Below are 26,237 nucleotides of genomic sequence, written 5' to 3'. Positions count from 1 at the left end.
CAATAAAAACTTGTGACGTATTGTATATTAATTTATTTGTTAAATTACATAAGTTTCACTCCAATTACAATTCGTTTATATAAATAAAATACATGTAAATATCATTAATATAAAAACGGACAATTAACTATTTAAAACATATTTATGTGTATATAAAAAAGCATGTCCCAACAAATATTTAGATCCTCTCAAAGACAGCGTTGAAACAAATGGGACCGTAACGATTGGTGTTCCTCGATAAAAACAGTACAGGGTGGGCAAAATTCTTAGTCTACCGAGGTGATCTGCCTCCCACAATTCTTGGTTTTTAAGTTATATAAGCAAAAAATAAGATTTGGCCGATTTCGAAAAGTTCTAATAATTTTTTTGTCTTCGAAGTCACCGATCTGAAGCTTGAACCTTCTCCAGACACTTTTTTCGAATAATTAGGAACTTTTATTGAATTTGTCTTTTCTCAATAGATTCTACGTATAAAAGTGCCTGTAGAAGGTGGAAGTTTCAAATCTGTAACTTCAAAGACGAAAAAGCTATGAGAACTTTTTTCAAACGTCAAAATCTCACTCTTTCCCAATAACTCAAAAACAACGAATCGTAGGACGCCACGGTTATCACCATTCTTCATTTATCTGAAAAAAAAAAGCTCCAAAAATGTGTTTTCCTTTTTCTTCTAGCTCTTATAGTTCTTGAGATCCCCTTGGTGGACAACGAATTTTGCCCACCCTGTACATTTCAAGTGGCCGTTACGGACCCTTCAAAAAACATAATTTGGCACCTATTGCACTTCCATCTGAATATGTAAAGCTTATAAAAATATCTCTATAAAATATAGCAAGGCAAGTTCTAAGTCTCTATGTTTTTCTAGCTTATTATCTTCTTTAACATTTCGTACATTTAATATATCGCGAAAAAATCATCAAAAAAGTTATTGATTAAACCAAATCGTTAAAAATTAATGTCACAGATATGTTATGAAAGGCTTAAATTAGGAAACGTACTTGGTTTAAGTCTGTAAAATATTTTTATCAACAAGGCTCTTAAACCGGTCGTTCTACAAGTTGAAGTCGGTCTACGACTGAATTTTATTGCGGATAAGTGATTACAACGTATAATCTAAACTCTGACGAAGCAAGCACTCAAATAAATAAGCTTTTAAAGCCTTCAACCTGTAGAATCAAAATCCAGACCGTATAAAAAAATCATCAAACTCTGAACACATTGATAATAAAACTAAAATGCACCAACTGAACATTCAACAATCAGCCAACAACGTTATTGTTCAATAATATTACGGACCTTAATCCCAAAGGTCCAGTATGATCCCTTACTTTGAATCAATTCTTGTAAACAGCTAAAAAACGCTACCTTAAGATAGAAAACATGGCAAATGTTCAATTGGTTCGGATCTCTGGTCTTAGGCGTAGGCGTACCACGGTTGCCTCCTGACCCATCGCAGACGGCCGTGAGTCTGCGCGTGAATCTTCACGCTTGCGCCCTCGGCCGCCCTCACCGTCTCCTTCACGCTCTGCATGAGATTCTGCGCGTTACCCTCCAGCATTTCGGTCGCCTCTCTGTCCTCCTCGGAGCCTGAAAATACCAAGGGGGTGAGAAAATCGAACTACCACGATGTGGAGAACCATAAAAAGGGGGTAAATCTTACCTTTAAAGGGTATCCCCCTCCTCACTAAGCGTGTAACGAGTTGCAAAACGTATAGAAGCATTTTATAAACGAATTGACAGATTTCTTACCTTGGGCCCCCAACATTGTGGCCTTGACGGTGCTCAGAATCTTCAACTGGGTAGCGATGGTGGGTATTCTTTCGCATACCTGCAGCAGGTTAGTACGGATCCTCTTATCCGTGCATTCTCTAGCTAATTGCTTAGCTATCCTAGTGACATCAGCACTGGCATCCGCTATAGCCTTGGCGGTGGCTATCAACTCCCTCTTACTCCCTACAAAAACCAACCGAATAAAATCAATATGTGAGTAGATCAAATGTCTCACCCTTGTCATCGTTATGGACCAGCTCCGACAACCTGGCCATCAGAACGGCCATCCTTCTAGCACCAGCGATGAGTTCGTTATCTTTAGCCGACCACTGTCTCACCTCCCTGTGTAGGTTGTGAGCAGCCACCTTAAAAGAAAAAAATTGGTAAATCTGGGGATTTACACGAAAACCTCAAACTTACCATTATGGGTTGGCTGGAACTTGGAGCGTGCTTGAAGACGTCGTCTTCGTCGTCTGTTTCAGGGGGAGGTGGACGCACTGGGGCCCCGTCCCTGGGTAGTGGGGGCCTGGGGGGCGCCTCATCTGATAACACACAAAAGGTGGTGAAACGGGGGTCAGGTTTGGGGGAAAAACCGTGCAAAATGAGTCGAGTATTTGATGTTATGCGTGGAATCGAGAAGAAAAAGCAGGTTTTCGAGGAATCCTGGTTTATTCCTCGTTTCGTCCGATTCCAGGGCAAACTATGTGAATTTCATGCAGTCTGGTTATTACTGAACTCTTCGAAATATAGTGGAAGTTCTCTAACTCGAATCTCCAAGAGTTGCTCTTCAAGAATATGTATCACATTTCCATCTACGGTTAGTTTTATAGAGGGAAAAATTACTCTAACGGTGACTATCGAAAAATATCCAAAAAAATCATAGTTATATACAGTCATGTTGTAAAAACGTCTTTGTTTGTGAATAATATTCAAATTATAGAATTCTTCGAGATAGAAAAGTTTGAATTAGAGGAGTTCCACTGTATTCTAAAATAAAGTCCATGGAAGATACGTTTTATCAACATTAATGACCAGTTTTGTTCTTTAGAAGGACTAAAAACTTGAAGTAGTTCTAATGACTCATTGGTATTATTGAACAGGCACTGCTATGAAAAACGTTGGCGATAATGCCCAACAAATCGAACTGATAAAGAAAAAAAAAACAACATCAAACAGAAATTACCATCTTCCAATATATACTCCGGAATAAATTTATAACATCCTTAGTAAGCATGAAATGATTAAAAATTAGTAAACCAAACCTTAAAAACATCCCAATTAATAATTTGAACCTTCTGTAAGCAGTTAGCGTCCTAGCAAAAAGCCAGCAATGATAACAGTTATAAAAGTATTAACATGCAGTAGATCCAGACATTTTTGCATCGACAACCAACAAAAACGTCTTCCTACGATTCTTTTTCCAAAATTACCTCTTTCGTTCTGATTCGGTAAAAGTTCTTGGCAGAGCAAATCTGAATTCTCCCCTAATTTGCAGAAAAAAAAAAACGTAAATTAAACTACAAACAAAAACAGGAAAATAAATTTTGAACAACGATTTGATCTGAACATTGAAAACCACACGGTATTCATGTTTAAATTTGAAAATATTCTTTCTGTACCTCTGGCCCACTTGGGCAAAGGGCTAACCCTGCCCTGTTGGTGGGGCTGAGTGGGGCTCAGGGTCCCCAAATTTCTTTCTCCAGGCGTCGGCGTTCTCCTCATCGATTCTCCCACTAAAAAATTTTAGGCAAGTGCTAAGTTACAAGCGTTAAGAGATCTACAGCGAGATAAGACGAATTTACAAGGCTCGAGATCATCTAACTTTACAATTTTTTTTCGCACCAAATTAAAAGATTACGTAAGCTGTATTTAGTACCTTTATCGACAAAGTATGTATGTGCAGGGGGCTCTGTAAGAAAAAATCGATTATGTACACTGGAATAAATTTTTTTATATGTTACAAAGTTAATCCTTCACCTTTGAATAAATTAAACTTACCCAAATGAAGGGAATTCATATCGGGTAATGGGGGTAGTTCTGGGTTTATCTGGACAGCCTTACGCACATCTCCCACCGCATTCAACAACTGGAAGATGAAATTCATCACAACGTTGAAGAAAAAATTGAGAAGTAACATTTTCTTACGATCTTATTCGATTCTCTCCATCTTGAAGCCGCGTTAGCATCTGATGGGTTAATGGCAACCAATTTTGCGTCCTGAACCATCGGTGGTACGCCTACAAACACGATAGAGGTTAAAATCCAAGAAAAGAGCACCAAAAACCACACACTCACAATTCTGCAGGTTGTCGGAGGCCCTGTTCACGTCATCGATGAAATTGGGATCTTCAGAGTTGTCACTCTCCTGTTTGGCCACCAGTAGCACCCTGTTGGCCAGCCGAGCTATGGCCGAGGTGTTGTCCACCATCTTCTGGGGCTGCTTGTTCTTAATGGCCTCCTCGCAGAGGAAAGTGTGCTTCCTCATCTGTTCCTCTGAAGCCTTGACGAAATCTGCTGAATCCGTGGCTTCATCGCAGAGATTCCTAACTTTGGTCAGGGTGTCTGCATATTGATTCTTAAGGTTCTCAAAGTGCTCATCGGCTGCCTTGGAAGAGGGGTAGTTCATCCTGATGCTTCCCGCCGAGGTCAACTGGGGGGTCAGGCTCTCCACCTGGTTGGCAGCGCTCTGAAGAGACTCAGCCAGCTTCTTGTTACCCCCGCTACCACCTTAAAACCACCAAATCACTTTAACAACCAAGCAGGCTACGGAATTTCGACAGTTGACGTTTGATAAACGTCAAACTCACCGGCAGCCACCATCTTGGCCGTCTTCACTGCCCTATTGGAGAACTGCTGCAGGTTCGCTGCCCTGTCAGAGAAATTCTGGTCCCTGTTGGGGGTGCCCTCCGGCGCCAGCACCGCCTCCGTGAACTGCTTGAGGGGCGTGACGATGTCGATGAAATCCTCCACCACCCTGTTCACCACCGCCTGGTTGATCTTCTCCTTCAGCTCGTGCAGCTTCTGCGACAGGCGGCGGGCGAGCTCGTGGGCCTGGGGGCCGTCTCCCCTGCCCTGGGCGCACAGGTCGGACAGCTGATGGGACAGGCCCTCCACCTCGTCGCAGAGCTGCAGCACCTCGGATTTCTGCACGCCCGGGAGGCCGTTCGCGACCTGAAGGAAAAAAGGAATCTGTAAGGTCGGTAACGCAGGTTCCTGTCCTGTCAAGATTGACGTAAAAATTACGGTTTACTCCTTTCAGCTTAAGAAACATGTATCGAGTACTTATTTTGATATAATTCAACCAGTTTTCGACTTTAGAGCAAGTCCATACTCACTTTCCTTCCCTCCTCAGCGATCAAGGCTATGGCCCTTTGTCCCAAACCTTTATCGTCCTGTCCGGGGTTCGATAACCACTTCCTGGCTTGCTCCAACCTGCCGGATGAATTTAAAACCATGAAAACCCTTCCTGTTTTTTTTTTAAGGCAAAAACTCACCTTCCTTGTACGGTATGAGCAGTCTGTTGCAGACCCGTCTTGTCGACTGCAACGACAGCATGGAGAACGGCCTGCTGTAAATCTCCCAACTTCTCCCTGATGCCCCTGGCCAACGATTCAGCTTGGGGCGTGTTACCCTTGCCATCTTGTCTTAGCTCGCACAAGGCATCCGTCATGGTGGTTAATTCGGAGCACAGCTTGTTGATTGCGTTTGAATCGTGGGGCAAAGATCTAGGAAATAACATCAGTTGGGAGTTACGAATATTCAATAAAAATCAATTACCTCTGGGAAACTTTCTGGGCGTCTTCTATGATCTGTCTAACCGATTTTTCCCCAATTCCTCCCTTAACCGCATTGGAATCCTACAAAAAAAGGTATATATTATGTATAAACTTCCATTAACCAAACTTACCAGCAACCAATCGTTAGCGGTGTTGATTTTATTCTGAATAGCGTTCTGCAATTTCTTCAGCACAGTCAAATTGTCCAGTTCCGAAGTTTCTTCATCATAGCTCGTCAGCTGGAGTACCCTAATAATCTCGTTTATCTCATCCGTCATCCTCATAGCCAGGTAATTCCTATTCTCCGCAGCCTCTTCGGCCCCCTTACCCCCTTGAGAGACGATATGAATGTAGATCTTCATCGAACAGATCAAAATTGGGGCCAGGGTTTTTATTTGTTCCAAGCAACGTACCAAGATCTCAGCATGTACCTTTAAAATCCAATAACGTTGATTACCATTAACCAGAGCTGATATATAATATAATAATTCACCTGATGGGTTAGCTCTTTCTCTCTGGCGCTGACTTCTCTGGATACCCTACTCAGACAAGGACTCAGATCTCTCAAAAACTGTACCAGTTCGTCCAAAGTTTCGATAACTTCAGCAACGGCAAGGTAATCCAACACCCTGTGGCATTCCCTGATTATTTTCCTAACTTCAGATTCATCGAAGCATAACAAAAGGGCTGAGGTAGCCTGAAAGTAAAAATCATCAGTATACCCATCAAAACCCTTCCCAAACATCGTACAAACCTGTAAAATGCCCCCACTTCCATCTATCAATCGTTTCCTGGCTGGTGAACTGTATGGATCATCTTTGAGCATTCTAGATGCTTCTTCCAGCAGTTTAGATGATCTTTCTACACGAACCAGAGCTCCTGGCATGTCTTGCTTCAGTATCTGATCATCTGAACTGTTTATTGTCTCTCTACCGACCTAATAACCATAAATTTTAAAGGAATATTTGGCAAGGAAAGTGCTAACTTCCATTAAGTTTAAATTAACCTCACCTTCACTAAATTAAGGACTGCATTGCTAACCGATCTGACTGGTTGTTGAAGGTCTGGCATTGGAAGCCCATCTTCAGCTTCTTCATGGAGTATGACCAATTTTGATACCTAAAAACACATGTGCGTGAACAGAACAAGCATTTCCTTCCATAGTTCCACAAATAAAACAGAAGACTTGGAAAAATTTCATTTATGGCTCACCTCATTTTCACAAAAACTGAGTACACAATTATAATCTTGAATTAAAACAAGAAAAGGCACCAATACCTTGATTTCAAGTTTAGGTTTCTTATTATCGTTCAAATAGACAAATAGCAAAGAAAGAACATAAATTTTGTTGTGAATGGAAAAGTTTAATCTAAATTCATGTTCATGAGAATCTCCTGCTTTAAAATTTCAGTTTTCATCATTCTCATTCCATCTGATTGGGAAATCATGAATGAAAAAAATTTCCAATAACTCTCTCCTTCTATAGATCGAGAAGTAGTTCATGTAGGTGTCAAAAGTTCGCATAATCAACTTATAAATCTATAAAATGCGGTGGGTTGAATCCAACGATCGGTTGAAATAAGTTCACATTTTCCTTATAAGGAGAAAGGAACGAATGTAAACAAACGGTTATCATTCAATTGCGAGGATAATTATGGAAGTATTCGTTCAATTTCAATAAAGCAAGACGATGTGTATTCAAAATATTCAAAGTGCGATTATTGTTTGGAAGTTTGATTAAAAATAAACGTGTCGAATGTAAACAATGTCTGGGTTACATTTACGACCCAATAAATTTCCATTTAATTTAGCGCATAAATTGGGCTTGACAACGCCTACACCTTCAGAAAATATGTAATTTTGGAAATAGCAGGATGGGGTTTCTGAGGTAGCATGACGAATACCCTTATCTTCATTTACACTTCCTGTCTTAGAACCAAGGCTCCCAATTTTCTACATCAATTAACGCAATAAGATCATCTTTATTTATATGCATGTTCTTAATGGAAAATGAAGTCGTAGAACAATAAATATGAGTTACCTGTTGTGCAACTGGGTCTAAAATAGACTCGATTGTCTTTGTGTGAAACACGGGCATATTTATAGGAAAATCGGAAAAAATTCAAACACAACACCACAGTAATTTTCCGAACCGCACTACGATAAATTCGATGATCGCTAAGGTATTCGATGTATGGAAATCACTTTTTATTCGTGATAGAACCGTATTCAAATTTGCAAAACTTGTTCCGATATGAAAAACAGAAGGATATTGGGAAAATGATATATGACAAATCAGTCCGAGAAGGTTAAATTTAGAACTGACTTGAAAAATGAAACGATTGTTGCCTACCCTACCTGAAAAATTGCTCAGGCGCCACCTTGTGACCACACACTGCAACCAAATTTTGGAAAGCATTTTCTTTCGATTTCCGAGATTCAAAAAGACTCCCTTGGGATTACCAAGCATTGTTTTCGGAGAAAAATTGTAATCTACGAGATATACCCGAACGACAAACGGTCATTCAGAAACTGCAACTAAAGGATAGCGTTCGGGACTGATAACTATTTCCGCAGGAAGTCAAATTGATAATATCGAAATTTCAAAGATTCCACTGGCCTTTATTCTTGTTTCAGTATGGTTTGGTTCGACTGGAGTCTATATGCCTCCTCTTTAATGCCCGAAACGTGATTCAGTGTCGAAATGAAGTTTTTGTCGGGTACTTTGTTGCTTTTGAGTTTGTCTCTGGATTTCGTACAGCCTAGGATAACATCCTGTGAGTACATCAGCCTTTTATAAACTCGCATCCTCTAAATTTCCACAGAAACTTCTCCATTCAGCCTAAATTACTTTGGAGAATATTGTTTACGATAAATTCGCAGATTGTCCAACGCCAGTAATCAAGAACGGAAGATACAGATATAGGCATAGGGCGAAATTCGTCAAATACACCTGTAATGTAGGATTCATCCTGTATGGGGACAGATACAACAATTGCAATCACGGAAAATGGGACGGTCCTCCGCCAAAATGTGTCCGTAAGTGAAAAAATTCATTAATGTGGGTGGAAAGTTCTAATTGAATCATGAAGATGGCGCCTCTATATACCTTTCTTTTATTCATACTTTTCCAGCATTAAACAGTTTTCGCGAATAAAATCCCTCTTTTTAGTAGTCAAGTTTATTCTCTAGAACCTAGAATAAAATCTTAGACCTCAATTTAAAAAAAACTTCTATTTCAACCTAAAAAAATTCATAGATTAACCACAGAACACTAATAAAAGACACAGACTCTATTCGCACCATAAAGTCTGATTCAGACATTGAACTCTATGGTTTCCATAGAGTTCAATGGATTCAGAGACTTTCCCTTTCTCTATGGTCTGATTCTCTTCTATTCCAACCAGAGAATAAGCATATGGTCCGTATATACACATTTGGTAACCGAAAGTTACCAGAGCTGTTACTCTGGTGACAGATATTGAACCGAATTGTCCGGAATTCGGCATATACGGACCGCCCACTTACTAACCAGAAGAAACCAAAGTGTATATACGGACCACAGCCTAATTGTATCATAGACACAAACATAGAGAAATGTACATTGTCATAAAATATTCCGCACAAATAATTATTATTGTTGAAATTTAGGACCTGGATGTAAAAAGGTGGATCCTCCAACTAATGGACTGATATATCCATCGCACGTGTGGGCAGTGCTGCATTTTTATTGCAAGTCCGGTTACCAACTCCACGGACCCGATGCGACTTATTGCGATGGTGCTACTTGGAGTACCAACGGGCCCATCTGTTTACGTAGGTAAAACCTTGATCTTAGACTTCCAACGCGTGAACAATCTTCATTTTTCAGCTTCGAACACAAAACCTCCTCTGAGTTGCGATTTCGAAAAGCCAGATCTATGCGGATGGACGCACGATCTAAATCACGACTTCGAGTGGAGAAGAATTCAGTTTGACACACCAAGCGGAGCGATGGGCACGGGGCCCTCCTACGACCACACGCTGGGCGAGGGAGAAGGAGGCAAGTCAAAAAAACTCGGTGTATAAGCCGACTAACTTTCAACTTTTTCCAGGTTATTACATGTATATCGAGTCTTCATCCAGAAACGAGAACGACACAGCCAGACTCGTGTCTCCAGTTTATGAAAAAACGACCGAAAACACCTGCTTCGTCTTCTACTATCACATGTACGGGTCTACCATAGGCACCCTGAGGGCGTACCTCAGAATGATCAACGAAACCGGCAATTTCCGACCATCCAAGGCCTTCTTCGAGCAAAAGGGCAATCAAGGGGATAGATGGATCAGGTCTGTTCATCTTTTCGATACGATACCTGAAGACTACCAGGTGAGAATCGACTTCACTCATGACAGATACATAACCTCAACTAATCTGTCTATGGTTTACATTTTAGAGCGCCATCTGTCGTATATTGTCTTCATTGTATTCATTTTTCAGATCATTATAGAAGCAGTCAGAGGAAATGGCTACGTTAGCGATATAGCTATAGACGATGTGTCCATAGTGCAGAATTGTAGCATGGCAGATTTCGAAGATCGAGAAATATCGACTACAACAGAGGCAGAGTAAGTTATTTCAGACATTTCTATGACCCTTACGACACCTACGTTTCTACAGAGAATACAGCACTACGGATTTCTTGCCGGACGATTTATATTCGTGCGAAGGAAGATGCGACTTCAGCGATATCCAGATGGGAAAACATAGAACATGTGCTTGCGACGAAAATTGCTATGACAGGAACGAATGCTGCCCAGATTACATAGATTTCTGTTTACTGCACGGTAAATAAACCATCTTCACTTTTCATATAACCCAACTAAAACATTTTCAGGATCAACTGACCAATCGACAGACACAACATTCACCGAACCGCCATCTACCATGGAAACCACGGGAAAACCTTCATCAACCATAACAAGAACAACCACAACGTCTAAACCACAGACTACAACAGAAATTAAACAAGCAATTACACACCAACCCACCCAAACGACACGACAACACTTCACAGAACCAAAAGCAACGTCCAACGAGCCATTAACAACAAGAAAAACTATAATAGAAACAATAACAATAAGAGTAACATCGAGAGGAACAACAACAACAACAGAAGAGAACGAAATAGACGAAATAACAGATGATCAAGGTTTCGTACCACTTTGGGATATAACAACTGATAAGTCCAACGAAATCCCAAATTACCACAGGGAATTTCCACCAATAGAGGATGTAGCCCATCTGAGGAAAAACACCAAAGAAAAAATAGTGATTTCGAAGCTTGAAGAAAAAGAAAGTTCTACTCTTCCTTACATTCTGGTCAGTCTTGCTGTTGTTGTTATGGGTTTGGTTCTTGCAGCTGTTAGGAGGAGGAAAGCGAACGCATCTATACGATATAGATCTGGCTCTCGAGGAGGCAGCGCAAGCGATGTTAGATTTCTAACAAGCGATGAACTTCTAGATCTCAATTTGGATTATTGATGAGATTTTATTGAGTGTTTCATTCTTATAACTCCATTCGCTGTGATAATTACTAGTTTCCTTTCATTGTCAAGAATAATATGCGTAAAATAATTGTTTTTTCTTTTTTCCCAATCATAAGTGAAGCTGATTTATAAGAAATTCAAATAGAATGAGGCAGAAATAACCTTATAATTAATCTGCTGTCAACAAATACCATAGATGAAAGTTTAATGAGATGTTATCTTTATTTCTGTGAATTGCAAGGCATAGAAATAATTAGGTACAAATTCTATGCGCCTTCAAATCATAGAAAATCACAGATCTATGAATTTTCTATGCATTGCAATGCATAGAAATAATAAAATTTCTATGCTTCAAATCAAAGAACAATCACAGAGCCATGTAAATAATTTTCTATGGCCTGTGATAAATTTTAAAAAAATTGCGAGATTTCCGGCAACCCAAGATACAGAAGGAGTGATGTAATTTTTCCGAGACTTTCGAATATGAATCATTCATCAATAGAGGTGTGGAACAATGGAAATACCTTTTTTTCCCCCGGTTTTTTCGTGAAAACATGACGTTATAACGGTGTTATTGTTTTCACAACAAATAAGTATCGATTAATTCATTTTCTCCCACCCTTCGAGCCTTTTCAGTTTCCACGGCGCAGACAATTTGGCCATGAACTGGTTTCCATGAAAATACTGGCTTTTCACAAATATGACGGAAATCCAACGGTTTACTGCAACTGAAATCATTCCCGAATTTTCACACCACCAATAAATCCAGCGAAAAACGTTCACTCGAGAATCAGAACAGAAACACTCGAACAAGAAAAACGCAAAAATAAAAATTGTAGAAAAACAATCAAGAATTTTCCTTAGTTCTCAGAAAACCAAATTGATATAATGATTTCCCGTTACAGTTTTCCATCTTCCCACTATCTGAGTTACGGTTCAACCCTGAATTTGCAAGGGGTTGTTTTCCCGTTTTTGTAAGAGCTTTTTGTCACTTGATTTCAGCATATTTTTCATACTTTCTTGACGATAGTGGCAGGTTTTGAGCTCATTTATCAGTTCAAAAAGTCGAATGATGAACGAATCAAACGCAAGTTTATTGAAATGGTGAATAAAACGTTTTGTATTTGTGTAAACAAGTGTTGAAAGAATAAACTATTCTACCTCGAGATTTTTCCACAAGAGAGTGAGTAATGGGTTTCGTTTAGAAAATATTTGCAGAAGCAGAAAAGCTAAAAAGCTTGCATAATAAATACATATGCTTTGAAGGGCTTAAAAACAAGGTGTTTACTTCTTATACCGTATGTTCTGTGTACTTAGAGTTGAATTAAATACGAAAATTCTTCAAAATGCACAAATTAAATTATTTAAAAATCAATTTCGACTGAGTGGTCATGACCTGTGCATCAAGAACACGAAATCTAATTTATACGAAGTTTAATTTTTCTAATTTCCCGCCTCTATGTTAATTTTTGACCTTGAATACCAATTTGATTTTCAAAATTGTTAAGAAACCTTTCATATTTGCAGAAAACAGGCGATGACTTAATATTTCCGAATAACCTTGTGAAATAAACACTTTTTATTTTTCGCTACACCTCAAACCATGCAAAAAGTTTTATCACCTAAGCGAGCTTCGAACCAGCATACATCAGTCCAATATTTCGTAAATTTAAAGTTCAAAGTACCATTATTCGAGAAATGTTTGAGTTAAACTCTTACAGGGAAAATTTATGTGTTTTACAACATATTGCCAATAAATATCCCCAGTTTCATGAGTCAAGCTCCAATAGTTGAGTATTTTTTCTCGATTTTAAAGCTTCAAAATTGGTTGATCGAAATAAAGAACCTAAAAGCCTCGGGTTCGAGGCTCGCTAGGGTAACAAATTTTTTTTCTAAATTTCTAAATGTAAACCAGAGAGTGCCAAAGATCCAGGGACGGATTTAGGACCGAATTGACCATGTTTAACTGCTAAGAGACATGGGAAGCCTACCAAACCTCCACGAGCTAGGAAAAGAAAGCACCTGCGGGGCCTTCAAGCCCACAACAGCCCTAGGACACCTCTGCGGCGGACAAGGGGGCTACGTCCTATCCGAACACGAGAGAAACAAAATCTTGCACCGCCACAACAAAGTGGGCAAGACCAGAAGCTATGGATGCGAACCCAACAGAATTATCGTGGATGATACAACTTTAGAAGTAAGTTGTTCAACCAGGCAATAAAATAAACAGAATCAGCGCTTATCGGTGGTGAACATTCTTTTTTTTAGCACATGGCTGGCTACTCCCCAATTTCCAACAGATCCGTCCGCCAATTTCACCAGATACGAAGGAAAGACTCCCTGAGCAGTTCGATCGGGGCAACGTCAGTGCGCAGACTCCTGGCGGTAGTCCGAAACGGCCCCTCCCACCGACAGAGGGCGCACAGGACCTCGGAACCCAGCAAACACGCCCTCATAGTCAACGTGGTACTTCTGTGCGTCTCCCACCTGACCATAACAGCTACATATCTACCATATTTGGCGTTGCAAAGCTCCCTGTCGGTCTGGTCGATGCCAGACCATCTGGTACCTCTGGACATCAACGTTGGCTCCTTGTTCTTAGGATTGGTAAGTGGGAATAAGACGATTAAACTGTAAACATCGATCTATATTTTCCAGAGTCATGTACTGGCCAGTTTAGTGTGCCTGGTGACGCTACCGGTCAATCAGAGATTCGGTGGAAACATCATTTTGGCCGTCAGTTATCTGCTGTTAACTGTACACTTCATAATAAACCTCCATCCTGTCTTGTACCTGATGATACCATCCAGTATCATCTTCGGGGTAGCCTTGGGATTGATGGTGAATGCTCAGGTTACCTGCCTGATGACGATAGCCATCAAATTGTCCAACGTATACAGGATGGTGGATGAAGATGAAGAAATGAAGAACATCCGGTAGGTATAAAAAAATCTGCTTGAAATGTAAACTCACAAGATCTCCTTTCAGGTACACCTGCCTTATAAGAAGAACTGCAAGGGCCTTTAGAGGAGCTCATGATTTTGGATTGATCTTCGGCTCTATAGCTTCAACCCTGATCATTTCCTGGACCATTGGAAACACCAATTTAAGTACAGACGTTTTAACTAATACCACGGAACTTATGTAAGTACCTCCAGGACCTAAACCATTTTGTGACCAAAATAAGGCTTCCATCCAACAATAGCTGATGAAAAAGAAGCTGTATTTTCTCCATTTCCCCTAGAAGTTACTCATTTATAAACTTTTCCATGTTACAGCTGCCTCCAGACATCCTTCGTCAACACGACCTCCAACTGCACCACAACCCTGATCGAGCAAGTGTCGCCAACCTACGACTACACGTCTTTCCTAGACGCAATCTTCGACACGGTCGAAGGCACCAGGTTGTGCGGCTCCCAGTCCTGCCCCTCCAAGTACCCCCTGAATTTCAACGACTCCCTACCCGGCCAGTACTACTCTGTGCTACCTGTAGGCTCTACGCAAGCCCTGACCGGCTTTTACGCCTTCCTTTCGGCGGCCGCGACTGCGCTGATCGTCGTAGGCATGGACACCCTGAACCTCTACGCCCATCAGGAGGGCTCCGACAAGCCGCAGCTCATGGCCTCCCTCAGGTGCGTCAGGGAGATCTTCAGGGACGCCAGGATGAAGCTGTTGGCCCCCATGATGTTCTTCATCGGTCTGGAGCAGGCTTTCATCTATTCGGATTTTGGGAAGGTGGGTATTTACTCGAGTTTGGTTTGAGGGTGAAATTCAACCCTTTCTTCTAGTCGTACGTGGTTTGTACGTTGGGTATACACCGTCTGAACTTGGTTTATCTGGCCATGGGGTCGTTACAGTCTATAGCAGCCTGTACGCTGAGTATGCTGCTAAGATCCATCAGGAGATATTACATAGTTGGTGAGAAATACGTCGTTTACCCTTGGTTCAATCGCACTTAGTTTAGCATCCTTCCAGGGGTTGGTTTTACCTTCCACTCTTGTCTAATGCTAGTCCTGGTCCTCTGGAAGCCGATAGAAGACGACCCAGCCTTATTCTTCGTGATATCAGCAGCGTGGGGCGTTTGTAACGCCATCTGGGAGATGCTGGGCTTCAGTGAGTAAACCCAATCCATCGAAATTTCAATTTTTACCCTTCGCATCTGTTTCAGCCCTCTTGACCTGTCAATACGCTACCGATAGGTGGGAGGCGGCCTTCGCGGTGACGTCATTCTACCGCCTACTGGGAATAGGCGTGGCTTTCCTCTTCCACGGCTACCTGTGCAACTACGTCAAGGTCTACGGGTTGACTTTCTTCATGTTGGCGGCTGTGGTAACCTTTACCTATCTGGATATAAGGCTTGAGAACATCAAGAAGTTGAAGAATATCTCCAGGTTATGACCGTCGACTGTGTTGTGGTGATACAGGGAGTTCCTGAAGAGGACTGGTAGGCCTGTGGTGGAACGGTGAATCATGGTAGGATGTAGGTGGCGCACTGCTGAACCTATTGGTAGAAGGGCGACGGCGATGTTTGTTATTGTTGGAAATGTAACAAAGCACAAAGTATGTAGTTTCTCCAGGAAAAATTTTCACATTAGAATGTCTTCTTGGTTCATTCAGAGCAGGAATATTTGCCTTTTTATTTCGATTAGACGACTTTATCAGTCCAAATGATGTTTTGAAGGTGCCAAAAGATATATAGGATAATTATTTCTACCACAAGACAATCTCTATTGTAAGACCTGAACAAATCAAAAGAATTACCAGTAACTTGTCAATTTTTTGACTGATCGATTCAAGTGTGATCATTCGAAAGGAATTGAAGAAAATATTGGTGATGAATTTTTTGTATATTTTCAAACAGTAACACTATTAAATAATCAAAGATTTAATTTTGGTATGTTAGACAGTTATTGTAGTCTTTCGGATAAACTGAAAGAGAAAATACTTCTGAATCGTTGTTTTCCCCCATCGTCTTAGACAACTCTAAAAATGTAGATTTTGTGCCAAAGAGGGAACCTTTTATCAAATATCTGTGATTAAATTATCGTGAATGTACCGTTTCCTTCACTTCAAAAAAACAAATTGTCTATTTCCCTCGTTACAGCACTTGTGTGGAAAACATTCAGCACTGATCCATCGAGTAACTGTACTAATTGTTGAACTGTGAAGATCTAAATGACTCATCGGATTATGTAACTTATTGTACATACATCTTGTTCGTCATCTGTTTGTGTTAAAGATAAAATACGTAACTCGTTGATTATTTGTCACCTATTTGTATGAAAAAATAAAAAAATGGTACGTTTCTTTGAGTCTGTTTTACCCAAGCACAAATCGAAGGAGATTAGAAGTACGATCATGTAACAAATAAAACACATTTTAATTTTGCTTGTTTAATATGTAGCTGTTTCTGATATAATCAATATTTTTCCAGTAATCATCAATAATAGGAGAGTTTTTTCCAAGCACCCCTTATTTAGCAATTTGAAGATGGAGACAGAAATCATAATGAATAGCATTTTATTCATACTGCGGAAAAATCGTTTTCTTTTTTTTGACCTGACAGGTATGGATTTTCGATGTAAAATTTCGAAAGAAAACACGCCAAAAACATAGAACAACCGATCTGAAGTAGATTTTTCACAATTAGACTCTGACGAATAAAAAAAAAACCCGACAAATTCAAACCACGACACAAGGAGCGAAAGAAAAAAAACTGCAACTATAGAATATTGCACATTTCGGCCGAAACGATAAAAATCCAACTGCATTTTCCAGATTTGATAGGACGAACCCATACCTGATCGAGATCGAAAAGAAAAAAAAATCATCCGAAAAAATGAGGAAAACAAAGACGGAAAAAATGACTATATATTATATATTTAATTTCAACATTCCTGCTGTTTACTTTGTGAATTTCTGAAACCTGGGGGGCTCGTTATGTTTGTGTTCGAGAATGCCTCGTTCGTGAACCAATTGTTCAGTTGGTTCGTGTGTGTTGTCGTGAAACCGTTTAGATTTGGCTGTTGGAGCTGTTGTGTGAAGTTGGAGAATATGTTCGCTGTACTGAAATCTGTGCTTCCGTTCATGTAACTGTGTGGTCTGACGTTCTGTGTCTGTGTCGTTGGTGATGTTTGGGGATTTAGATTGGCCAGACCGTTTAGGGACTGTTGTGTTAGGTTCTGATAGGTGCTGTGTTCTCTGATAGGTGGCGCCGTTATATTTGCTAGTGGGAAATGTCTACTGGAACTCAGGATCGCCGGATCTAGATTCTTCCAATCGTTCACATTTGTCGATATATCTGAAAAATAAGCAAAACGATACAGTGTGTTCCAAACGATTGAAATTCAACGAAATACTTACTTTTCTGTGGATTTACATAGCCGTTAGGCCAGTTATGTGTGGGGCTATTTAAGGACTGTGGATTATTTGACATATTTAGGAATGGTAAAATTTTACTACCTGCAAACGAAAAATCAAATCAACAATTTTTTTTCCCTCAACTAAAAAAGCCTGCAGTACTTACCAAACGAGTTCATGTGTGTTGAATTTTGGGGCTGTACGAAACCCGGTGGTGGTGGCGGCATGTGCCCCAGACCAGGGTTCGACTGACTGTGTATCAAACCGTTCATGTGAACGCCTTGCGTGGTCATGTGTGGTCTTCCTGCGTGACGAATTGAAAAATTTTAGCACATCCCCACAGGGACTGCGAAAATCACGAAAAGCCACTTGTCGTGTCTCGACCAACCCCCAGACCAATCTGGTACCGAGGGATCACAAAAACAACAAGTGGTTTCTCATGATCGTGCAAGCGAGAAGAGGAAGGATTTTTCTACTTTGGATAGCGTTGAAAGTGTTAGAGAGGATGGTCTTACGCATATTGTACAGGATCTTTACTAAACATGCGGTTAATCTACAGGGTGACTCTTAAACCCGTTCATACAGGGTGAGTTTTTGACTTGTACAAATATTTTAACAGTAGATTCTTGAGGTCAAAACAAACACTTTTTTTCTTTACCATTTTTTCCGATTCGGCTGGGTTTGAAAGATACAGGCTGTTGAAAAACCATAAAAAAAGTTATTTGAAAAAAAATCCACAGATGTGTAGTGTCACAGATTTAGCTAGTTATTCTGAAGGTAATTCTGTATTTCTAGGGGTGGCACAGCTTATTATGAAAACATATCCTTTCATCAGGGCCGAATGGGAAAAAATTGTATGATAAAAAAGTAGTTCTTTTGACCCCAAGAATAGACTGTTAAAATATTCATACATGTTAAAGACACCCTCTATATATGTTCAGAGTCTATTTTTAGTCACTCCTAGATTTAGTAGTTTGATAGACCAGTGAATAATGAGTTATCATAAATCACAAGCGATGATATATGAACGTCGTAATGCTCAAGGGAAGGATAGGTTATGATAGCTTCAAGCAACAGCCGTGGATAAAAAATCTCCACATACCTTGTGTTTGACTTTTCTCTGTGGCTATGAGCTCCGCCAAGCCCTTCTGTGTCTCTTGGAAAGGGTCAAAGTCCAGCTCGTCCTCCGGATTCCTGATCTTGTTCTGTCCCTGTCCCACCGCTATGCTGATGGGCTGCGGCTGCACCTGCCCCAGACCCTGCGTCTGCCCCTGAACCGGCATGTTGTTGTACACGTGCCTACCCCCGAAGGGCAGGGGACTGGAACTGTTCATCTCCCTGCCGCCGTAGAAACCGTTCTGATACTGGTAGTTCTGTTGCTGTTTGATGTTCAGGGTCCTCAGCTGTTCCTCCAGCTGTTTCTGCTGCAGCAACAGGAGGTGCTCCTGCACTGCCGTCTGTTGTTGCTGATAGTAGCCGTTCTGTTGTTGTGTCGGTGGGGTTATCAGGGAATTTATGCCGTTCAGCATGTTCAACTGCGTCTGGTTCTTGTGGAAGTCCATGAAGAATTTCGACATGTTGTGATCTAGACCGTTCAGACCGTTCGTACCCTTCTGTAGGACCTCTTTATTTGTTAGACCGCCTGTAGGACAAACGACCATTTATAATAAGGCACTAAATCTTATATCGGAAGAAAATAATACAATATAACAATTGGAAATAGTCTAGAACCTTCATGGCTTTCTGAAACACCCTCTAAAATCTAAAATTAAGCTTTTACATACAGGGTATGAAGAACAGCTTGACACATATATGTAAAAATTTGCATGATAGCTCTGGTTCCACTGAATTCACTTTCTAAAAGAAAAACCAACTCACCGAAATGTTGCGTATTGACGAAACCGTTTGTTTTACTGGAATTATTTATGATCAGACTGTCCATGATTGTGTTCTCGTGCAATTTACTACCATCAAGATACCTCCTGGATGATTCGAAATCGTCGAAGAATTTGCTAGCCCCGTAACCGGTCAGAAGGGCCCCCCCAGGGCCGTTCTGACTGGGCACGTTCTGGTGTATATTTCCTAAGATGTTGCCGGACGTGCTGATGCCGTTCACCAACGTGTCGAGGGAATCCTTGGGCGGCACGGCCGCCTGCCTGGTCCTGGTCGCCTGTGTGGCCAGCTCTTCCAAGTGGTCGTTCTCGAAGCCGAACACCCAGTCCTCGGATGTGTTTAGCGAGGGGAAGGTGTCCGACAGACCGCCCGTGGGTGTGTTCAGGTCGTTCTCCCTGGCGGAATGATCCTGATGGGGGTCCTCTTCCGTAGACGAAGTCAGACCGTTTAATGTGTGATTTACGGTTTGAAAACCTGTTTTTGAAAGGGAAATTCAGTCAGATCGGGAAATTTCACGTCCTAATTCTACTTTTTCATAGTTATACGCTCGAAATTGGTTGAAAAAAGTTTATAACATTTTATTTATGTAGAGGTTAAATATTCCTGCTTGACAGGAAACACAGAACTATGATTGCTGGAAGCACAGAATTGTGCTCAAATAGAAGCACAGAACTGGGTTGTTTGGAAACACAGAACTGTGATTGTTGGAAGCATAGAATTGTGCTCCACTAGAAGCACAGAACTGGGTTTTCGGGAAGCACAGAATTGTGCTAGACTAGAAGCACAGAACTGGGTTGTTTGGAGCACAGAACTATGATTGTTGGAAGCATAGAATTGTGCTTGACTAGAAGCACAGAACTGGGCTTGATTGAAAGCACTGAATCGAATAATACCGCACCATAGATAAACTTTGGATCTAAAAATAACGTATTCTTCTTACCTTGACTAAAGAAACTGGAATTGTCACTGGTTAATCCTAATTTTGAATCTCCCAATCCGAATATGCTCTGTCCCTCCACTCCGTTCTTGAATTTTTCCAAATTGTCCCTCTGTATTTGTTTATTGTGTATTTCTCCTATGTTCGAAATTTGTTCCAAATCTAACTTGCCGTTTATCTCGTTCTTATTGTGATCTTCCATATCGAAATTTTCTCTATCGTGTCCTTTATTCTCTAATTTCACTGTAATATTATCACTAAACAGACCGCTACAACTAGAAGTCGCGTTCTCTGTTGCACTGGCCTGCGCACTGGATGGGGAACCGGGGCAATTTTTCGATTTGGCCTTGTTGGATTTCGATTTGTCCTTAGATTGATCTGTTTTTTTCGCTTCTGTTGTTTTTTCGCCTTTTTCTAAACTTAACTGGGGCCAACTATCCTGAAATTCAAATAGGGAAAGTATGAGAGAATCGTCCAACGATATTCAACACCAAACAATCCTCACCTTGCTGGAACTTCCACTTGAATGTGCCAAACCGTCCTTCCCCTTAGAACCAATCGTACTAATTGGTTCCGATTTGGGGAAGCCTTCGTGTTGTTGCGAAGACGGGGGACTGGAACTACAGCTGGACAACTTGTCGCATTGACCGATGTTGCTTGGGGGCGAGGTAGTACTTTGACGTGAGGTGAACGCGTCGTGTAATTTCTTCTCGTACTCCTGATGTTTACCAGCGTGCATCTGCTCCTTAGTGAAACTGGCCTCGGGATCTCCTTTTCGTAGAGAGATCGGAAAAGAATAAGCTCACTGTTAATTCGTAATGAATCATATGGGGGGCATCTTGAGGTACCGCAGTGGTGTTGGAAAAGAAAAAAAAAGAGAGAAATGAGGACAAATTCTGAGATTCAACCAAGAAAAATTGATTTAAAGAGCATGCGCAAAATGAAATTCAATAAATTTTGAACCAAAACATGTTTAAGGATGAGTAATCTTCCATGCAAAATAGAGCACTAACTTGAAATAATGCCCTCCTCCCAGTTATTCTTATAAATTATTCAAAAAACCTTTGTCCACTATTCAAATCGTTAAAATGACAAAGTTTAAACTCACCGAAATCATGAAGGTACATGCAATCGGCCTTGGGGCAAGGTTGATTCTTCATAAAATGGGAGCAATACTTGGTGGTACCTAAACTTGACTTAAGCATTCTGCCGTCTATCATGATATTATTAACACTTTGGATAGCGCGTAAAGCATCATCACTTTTCATATACGTCACATAAGCACCTAGAAAACAACATGGTCAGTCATTGTTCCAGACTTCCTAAACATCCTTCCTTACTTGCACTGGGTCCCTGCGATCCTGCATAGGAAGTAGACTGATTTATAACCACCTTATGGATTTTACCAAACTTTCCAAAATACTCATGTTTTTTTAGGAGTTCAGGATCTGCCAAACGTACTGGTAAACCCACCACAAACACTAAATTACGTTGGACAACCCTAACACTAGCCAAATGTTTTCTATTTTCACTCAATTTTGCTTTCCTCTGTTGGTCCCTATGTCTTTTATCAGCTTTCAATTTCGCCACCTGGAAATTGGTATATTAATACATTTTCCATCAGTATGCAGAGTACTACTCACTTGCTCCTTGGATAAGGGAATGAAATCAGCTGGATCTTCACTATAGGCCTTGCGGCAAGCTGGACATAACCCATTTTCATCGGTTCTAATCCTATGCCAACAGAACCTACATATCTATAAAATAAAAGATAAACTGAAATCCTTCAAATTATCCATGATGATTACCTGATATCCACAAGTACAAGGGAAAAAATTCAGATCATCAACTTCTAGTGCTTCCATACAAAGCGGGCATTCCACCTGCTCTTCACCACTTTGATTGAGTACAGACATGTTTACCTTTGAATATTTCCTGAAACGAACGAAAACAACAATTAGTAACTGCTTGAATAATATTGATTACGTTTTCTACATACATATTGTTCATTTTTTTGTGACAAGTAATTGATTATTTCAAAGGCCAAGAATGGTTTATTTGAGATTGATCTTGCCCAACGAAGAATCGATGATAAAAACAATATTATAACTTTGTTAGGCACGTATATTTTCAGCAAAAGTTTGGAAAAAAACGTCAAAAAAATAGAACATCTGTCAAGTGCTGGGTAGAACGAAAATTTCTAATATTTCCAGACCATTTCACAGATAGGCAGTCAAAAACGAATTAGGCCATTCTTCTTTACAAAGCATGAGCCACAATTGGAGAAATTTTGAATCATACCAACGGCAGACAATTACATTAAAATATTGCAACTTTCATTGTCCAGATTTATGCAACAAAAATCAGTATTCCAACCCAAATTTCGGTTGAAATTGGAAACAAACACTTTCTACATGCTGCTTACTTACGCAAAATTCATCAATAAACTTCGAAATCGACAGAACTGATCTGGAAATTTGGGTAAAATCATTTAATAAATTGTATTTACTTACTTAAATTTTTCTGATAGACAGATTACTAATATGGCTACTACGATTAATAATTGCTAACGCATGCGTACTTGTGACATTTGAAGCCACGTTTACAAGGCACAAATATTTTCGTTTACCTGTGTCTTCTGTCTGAAGGTAAATGAAACAATTAAAAAAGGTGCAATTATTTCTTATTTCACATTCAAATAAAAATTCGTCCTGAATTTATTTTTTAAGCAATTGTAGAATTTCTAATAGTAATAATATGTCAGGATTATTTGAAATATTCACCTTTCAAAAGGACAGGTAGGATATGAAAGGGTTATTCTTTTAAACAATTTATTATCATAAAAATAATTGTATATGCAGTTAACTTGTGTAAAACATCGCTCGTATTCATCTTGACCTTGATTCAGGAGTTTGACTATTCATTTCTAGCTCACCATCTGTAAATATTCACTTTTATTCATATTTATTTGTAAATAAATATGTGAATAAAGTAGGTTGAATTAACGGAAGTTTCCTTTACCTGAATCCGTTACACTTTCGGAAGTGGAAGTTTGAAAATCGTATCCAAAAGAATACGATGGGGCACACATAGGTCTTTGTAAGTTGCTTGAACCTCCTTCATCCAACCCAATTTTTCTGAAAGACTGAAATTGAAACAAAGATTCTCAATTTAAATGATTGCAGTTCACCTTTGAGTGCTTTCATCCTCTAAATATGATTCCTCTTCCGTTTCTTCCACATTGTATACTTCTGGTTTCACGTTGAAGCACATGCAATCCTAGAAAAATTTCGAAATTTGAACATTTTCGAAATTCAGTTCCTATTCCTGATGATCCTTGACATTATTCTAATTTGCTTTTTGGAATCAGCTCAACATCAAAACGCATTGAAAAATTGCATTCTTAGATGAGAAATCTTCATATTTGAATAAAAAAATTTCAGGAAAAAAACGACCGCGCCAGATAAAGAAAAAGAACAAGTTCTGTGAATACACTATATTTCTATGATGTAGTTCTGTGGATTACACCATAGAATAAAATTAAATAACTTATATATTCTATGGTTTTGATGATTAACTGGAGATAAATCAACAAATTTCCTAGAAAATATGGAAAAGATATTGATTTTGAATTATCATTATCGTGAAACAACAGAATTATAATCATTTCTCTTTCTACAGGAAATTTTAGCGAGAAATTGGATCCATCAAATGTCAAATATGAAAGGGGTAGGTTCAGAAATAATTTTACCCTTTTATTCCCAGGAGAAGCACTCCTGCTGCCACTTCTGCTTCTACTTCTACTTCTGCCACCGGTAAATGTGGAAATCGTCTTTTTGATGCCACAAGTGACTGATCTAATCGCTCCTACCGATCAAAACGATTATGAAAAAGTTGTGGAAAATTGTTATGATCAATTTAATAGGGTTGCATTTCAGCAAACATATCATCCATATGAAATTTCTCATGATTAATCAGCAAAGACAATAGGGAAACGACAATCCCAAGCAGAAGAAGAAGAAGAATCGAGTTTCTTACCTTTAAAGGTCCCTTCACACTTGCAGCCCTCTAGAAGGAAAATTCATCATTATTTTCTAACGATTGGCCTTCTCATTTATACTTACTTCTGGACCTGAAATATAACAAGTTATAAGCGCCGTATTAGCACTAAAGAAATACAACATTACCCTCCATCCTCAGAAGCGCCTTTCCTACCTCTATCTATAAAATTCGAATTTTAATTACGAAATCAAAATTAGTTAAATGCTCACCTCGCAACTTGCAGCAAATGAAGCAGAACCCTACCATAAACCAGATGAAGAGGAATATCAGAATGGCAACGGCAATCTTTTTGTGTTTGGTGAAAGTCCATATCTGAAAGAAAATTGGGTCAGTACGGCCTTTGTTGATATACAGGGTGAATCACCGAAGTCCTCCTGACGTAGGCGTCAGCCATATGCGAGTAGCGCTTGCGCAATGCGTGAAGATCTATACGTTTTGCTCCTAGAACAGATGGTTTCAAGGAAATCCGAAGTTTAAAAAAGGCAACTCACCAAGCCTTTTCAGGGTGGCTAACACCCTCAAAACTCCTCCAAACACTGTGTAAATTTCCTCGTCTCCAAGAAGAGGTATCACTTCCTCTATCATCCAGGAATACACGCCGTTTTGGAACATTCTCATGGCCCTAGTGCTGCGTCTTTTGGCCAGGCATTTGTAGCCAGTCAAGTAATACTTGACTACCAGGTTCAGGCCCCACGGGGCCTGCATACCCCTCAGAGGGTAGCTCTTTAACGGCACAGCCAGCACTGTGGGTTTGATCAGCCTGTCAAAGTACGGTATAGGCACGGCTACATCAGGAAAGGGAGAAGGAATGGCCCTGTCGAAATTCTCAAAACGGGGTCCGTAATATAAAGTGAGAGATTCGCATGCCTTGCAATCCTTGGGGCATGTTATGCTGAAGCTGTGGGGTTCGCATTTACAACCTGAAAGATCGATGGTTTCATTGTGCATCACCAAATGATATCAGAAGTTAAAAAAAAACTATTTGCAGTTCTCACATGAATCGCAAACAGGTTCCGCCCATCCATGACCGTTGGTCTTCAGTAGATTTTTAGTTTCTTTGTACAGATCCTGCATTTTTTCGACGCTTGAGTAATCTAAAGTGCCGGCATAGAAGGAGTACTTGACGTTTGGGAGGACTACATGTCGCATGTATCCTCCTGAAATTAAAACGATAAAATTGTAACACTTTCATCATGTACCTTTACCCGACACGCATTAAAAACGATATTAGGAATAAATACAATCATCTTACCCAATGCGTCACTGAACGCCAGAAGTATTGTGTGTCTCTTATTTCCAGTCGTTTCCTTGTTGATGGTGTGGTAAACCAGCTTTATGTAATCTAACAAATTGCACACAATCTCATCGTCAATCATGTTTAATATTGACGGACAAGGAAGCAGGTCCTCCACTATCATTCTCGTTAGTAAAAGTCTCGTACTAGCAGGCGACCAGCATTTCCTTTTTAAATCCTCGTCCACGAACAGAACAGTTCCTATGTTCATCTGATTCGAAGCTCGGTAAAGAATGGACGTAAAAAAAAATAATATCCATAACGTAGAAATGTCAAGCATATCTTTTGTATCTGAATAAAATCACTTCAGACTTTTAAAATTTTAGTTTGACAGGAAATCATACAGCGATTGTGTTTTTTTCTGTAGTTCTTTATTGATTTCTATGTGTAACACAAATATGTCGCCCTATCTTTATTCTTCCCTCATGAACCATCCACATTGATAATCGAAAATTTCCTAGTACTGCTCTGATTATTTCATCGACGAAGGCCACAGATTACAGAGTAAGATGAAGGCCAGAGAACACCCCGCTGACAGCCACAGATCTTCATTAAACTCTATGGTTGAACCACAGAACAATATATCATAGAATATTAATTTCTCCACTATGGATTTTGA

At 40.0% G+C, this 26,237-nt stretch overlaps 5 protein-coding genes across 12 annotated transcripts; 2 read left to right on the top strand and 3 right to left on the bottom strand.

Moving 5' to 3' along the window:
- Positions 1-18: 18 nt before the first annotated feature.
- LOC123320696 (vinculin) lies at positions 19-7,869 on the bottom strand. 4 transcript variants are annotated; one of them, XM_044908089.1, is made up of 19 exons: positions 7,585-7,869; positions 6,555-6,662; positions 6,298-6,480; positions 6,037-6,240; positions 5,675-5,974; positions 5,545-5,624; positions 5,262-5,492; positions 5,103-5,199; positions 4,575-4,938; positions 4,063-4,494; positions 3,913-4,004; positions 3,766-3,853; positions 3,644-3,676; positions 3,387-3,500; positions 3,198-3,251; positions 2,188-2,309; positions 2,003-2,132; positions 1,747-1,950; positions 19-1,584 (listed from the first exon to the last, which is right to left on the bottom strand). In XM_044908089.1, exons 1-19 carry the CDS (start codon positions 7,639-7,641, stop codon positions 1,412-1,414), a joined length of 3,066 nt encoding a protein of 1,021 aa, XP_044764024.1. In that variant the 5' UTR covers positions 7,642-7,869; the 3' UTR covers positions 19-1,411. The 4 variants fall into 4 exon arrangements, with proteins under 4 accessions (XP_044764024.1, XP_044764025.1, XP_044764026.1 ...); XM_044908090.1 differs by lacking the exon at positions 3,198-3,251; XM_044908091.1 differs by lacking the exons at positions 3,198-3,251; positions 3,387-3,500 and having other exon boundaries at positions 7,585-7,868.
- Positions 7,870-8,103: 234 nt separating this feature from the next.
- Positions 8,104-11,161, top strand: LOC123320709. Its single transcript, XM_044908109.1, has 8 exons — positions 8,104-8,320; positions 8,427-8,582; positions 9,195-9,359; positions 9,415-9,585; positions 9,638-9,912; positions 10,024-10,151; positions 10,204-10,370; positions 10,421-11,161. Exons 1-8 carry the CDS (start codon positions 8,248-8,250, stop codon positions 11,065-11,067), a joined length of 1,782 nt encoding a protein of 593 aa, XP_044764044.1. The 5' UTR covers positions 8,104-8,247; the 3' UTR covers positions 11,068-11,161.
- A 784-nt stretch (positions 11,162-11,945) lies between these two features.
- Positions 11,946-16,377, top strand: LOC123320707 (UNC93-like protein). Its single transcript, XM_044908105.1, has 9 exons — positions 11,946-12,255; positions 12,988-13,269; positions 13,341-13,679; positions 13,731-14,008; positions 14,061-14,216; positions 14,351-14,807; positions 14,861-14,990; positions 15,048-15,185; positions 15,241-16,377. Exons 2-9 carry the CDS (start codon positions 13,051-13,053, stop codon positions 15,468-15,470), a joined length of 1,947 nt encoding a protein of 648 aa, XP_044764040.1. The 5' UTR covers positions 11,946-12,255; positions 12,988-13,050; the 3' UTR covers positions 15,471-16,377.
- A 72-nt stretch (positions 16,378-16,449) lies between these two features.
- LOC123320695 lies at positions 16,450-22,923 on the bottom strand. 4 transcript variants are annotated; one of them, XM_044908088.1, is made up of 12 exons: positions 22,776-22,923; positions 22,071-22,197; positions 21,906-22,019; positions 21,603-21,852; positions 21,371-21,547; positions 20,768-21,033; positions 20,266-20,701; positions 19,311-19,799; positions 18,535-19,074; positions 17,599-17,736; positions 17,436-17,534; positions 16,450-17,373 (listed from the first exon to the last, which is right to left on the bottom strand). In XM_044908088.1, the coding sequence occupies exons 2-12, from the start codon at positions 22,176-22,178 to the stop codon at positions 16,961-16,963; spliced, it is 3,030 nt and encodes a 1,009-aa protein (XP_044764023.1). In that variant the 5' UTR covers positions 22,179-22,197; positions 22,776-22,923; the 3' UTR covers positions 16,450-16,960. The 4 variants fall into 4 exon arrangements, with proteins under 4 accessions (XP_044764023.1, XP_044764020.1, XP_044764021.1 ...); XM_044908085.1 differs by having other exon boundaries at positions 22,692-22,814; XM_044908086.1 differs by having other exon boundaries at positions 20,768-21,030; positions 22,692-22,814.
- Positions 22,924-23,081: 158 nt separating this feature from the next.
- Positions 23,082-26,072, bottom strand: LOC123320716. 2 transcript variants are annotated; one of them, XM_044908115.1, is made up of 12 exons: positions 25,577-26,072; positions 25,320-25,481; positions 24,816-25,244; positions 24,689-24,765; positions 24,534-24,636; positions 24,450-24,483; positions 24,387-24,394; positions 24,301-24,330; positions 24,014-24,129; positions 23,453-23,541; positions 23,284-23,399; positions 23,082-23,200 (listed from the first exon to the last, which is right to left on the bottom strand). In XM_044908115.1, the coding sequence occupies exons 1-12, from the start codon at positions 25,896-25,898 to the stop codon at positions 23,151-23,153; spliced, it is 1,536 nt and encodes a 511-aa protein (XP_044764050.1). In that variant the 5' UTR covers positions 25,899-26,072; the 3' UTR covers positions 23,082-23,150. The 2 variants fall into 2 exon arrangements, with proteins under 2 accessions (XP_044764050.1, XP_044764051.1); XM_044908116.1 differs by lacking the exons at positions 23,082-23,200; positions 23,284-23,399; positions 24,014-24,129.
- Between the last annotated feature and the right edge of the window lie 165 nt (positions 26,073-26,237).

The sequence above is a fragment of the Coccinella septempunctata genome, chromosome 9 (assembly GCF_907165205.1).
Source record: "Coccinella septempunctata chromosome 9, icCocSept1.1, whole genome shotgun sequence".
In the NCBI taxonomy this organism is placed as follows: Eukaryota; Metazoa; Arthropoda; class Insecta; order Coleoptera; family Coccinellidae; genus Coccinella; species Coccinella septempunctata.
Note: the sequence above shows the minus strand (reverse complement) of the source record. Positions and strands in the feature narration are given on the sequence as shown.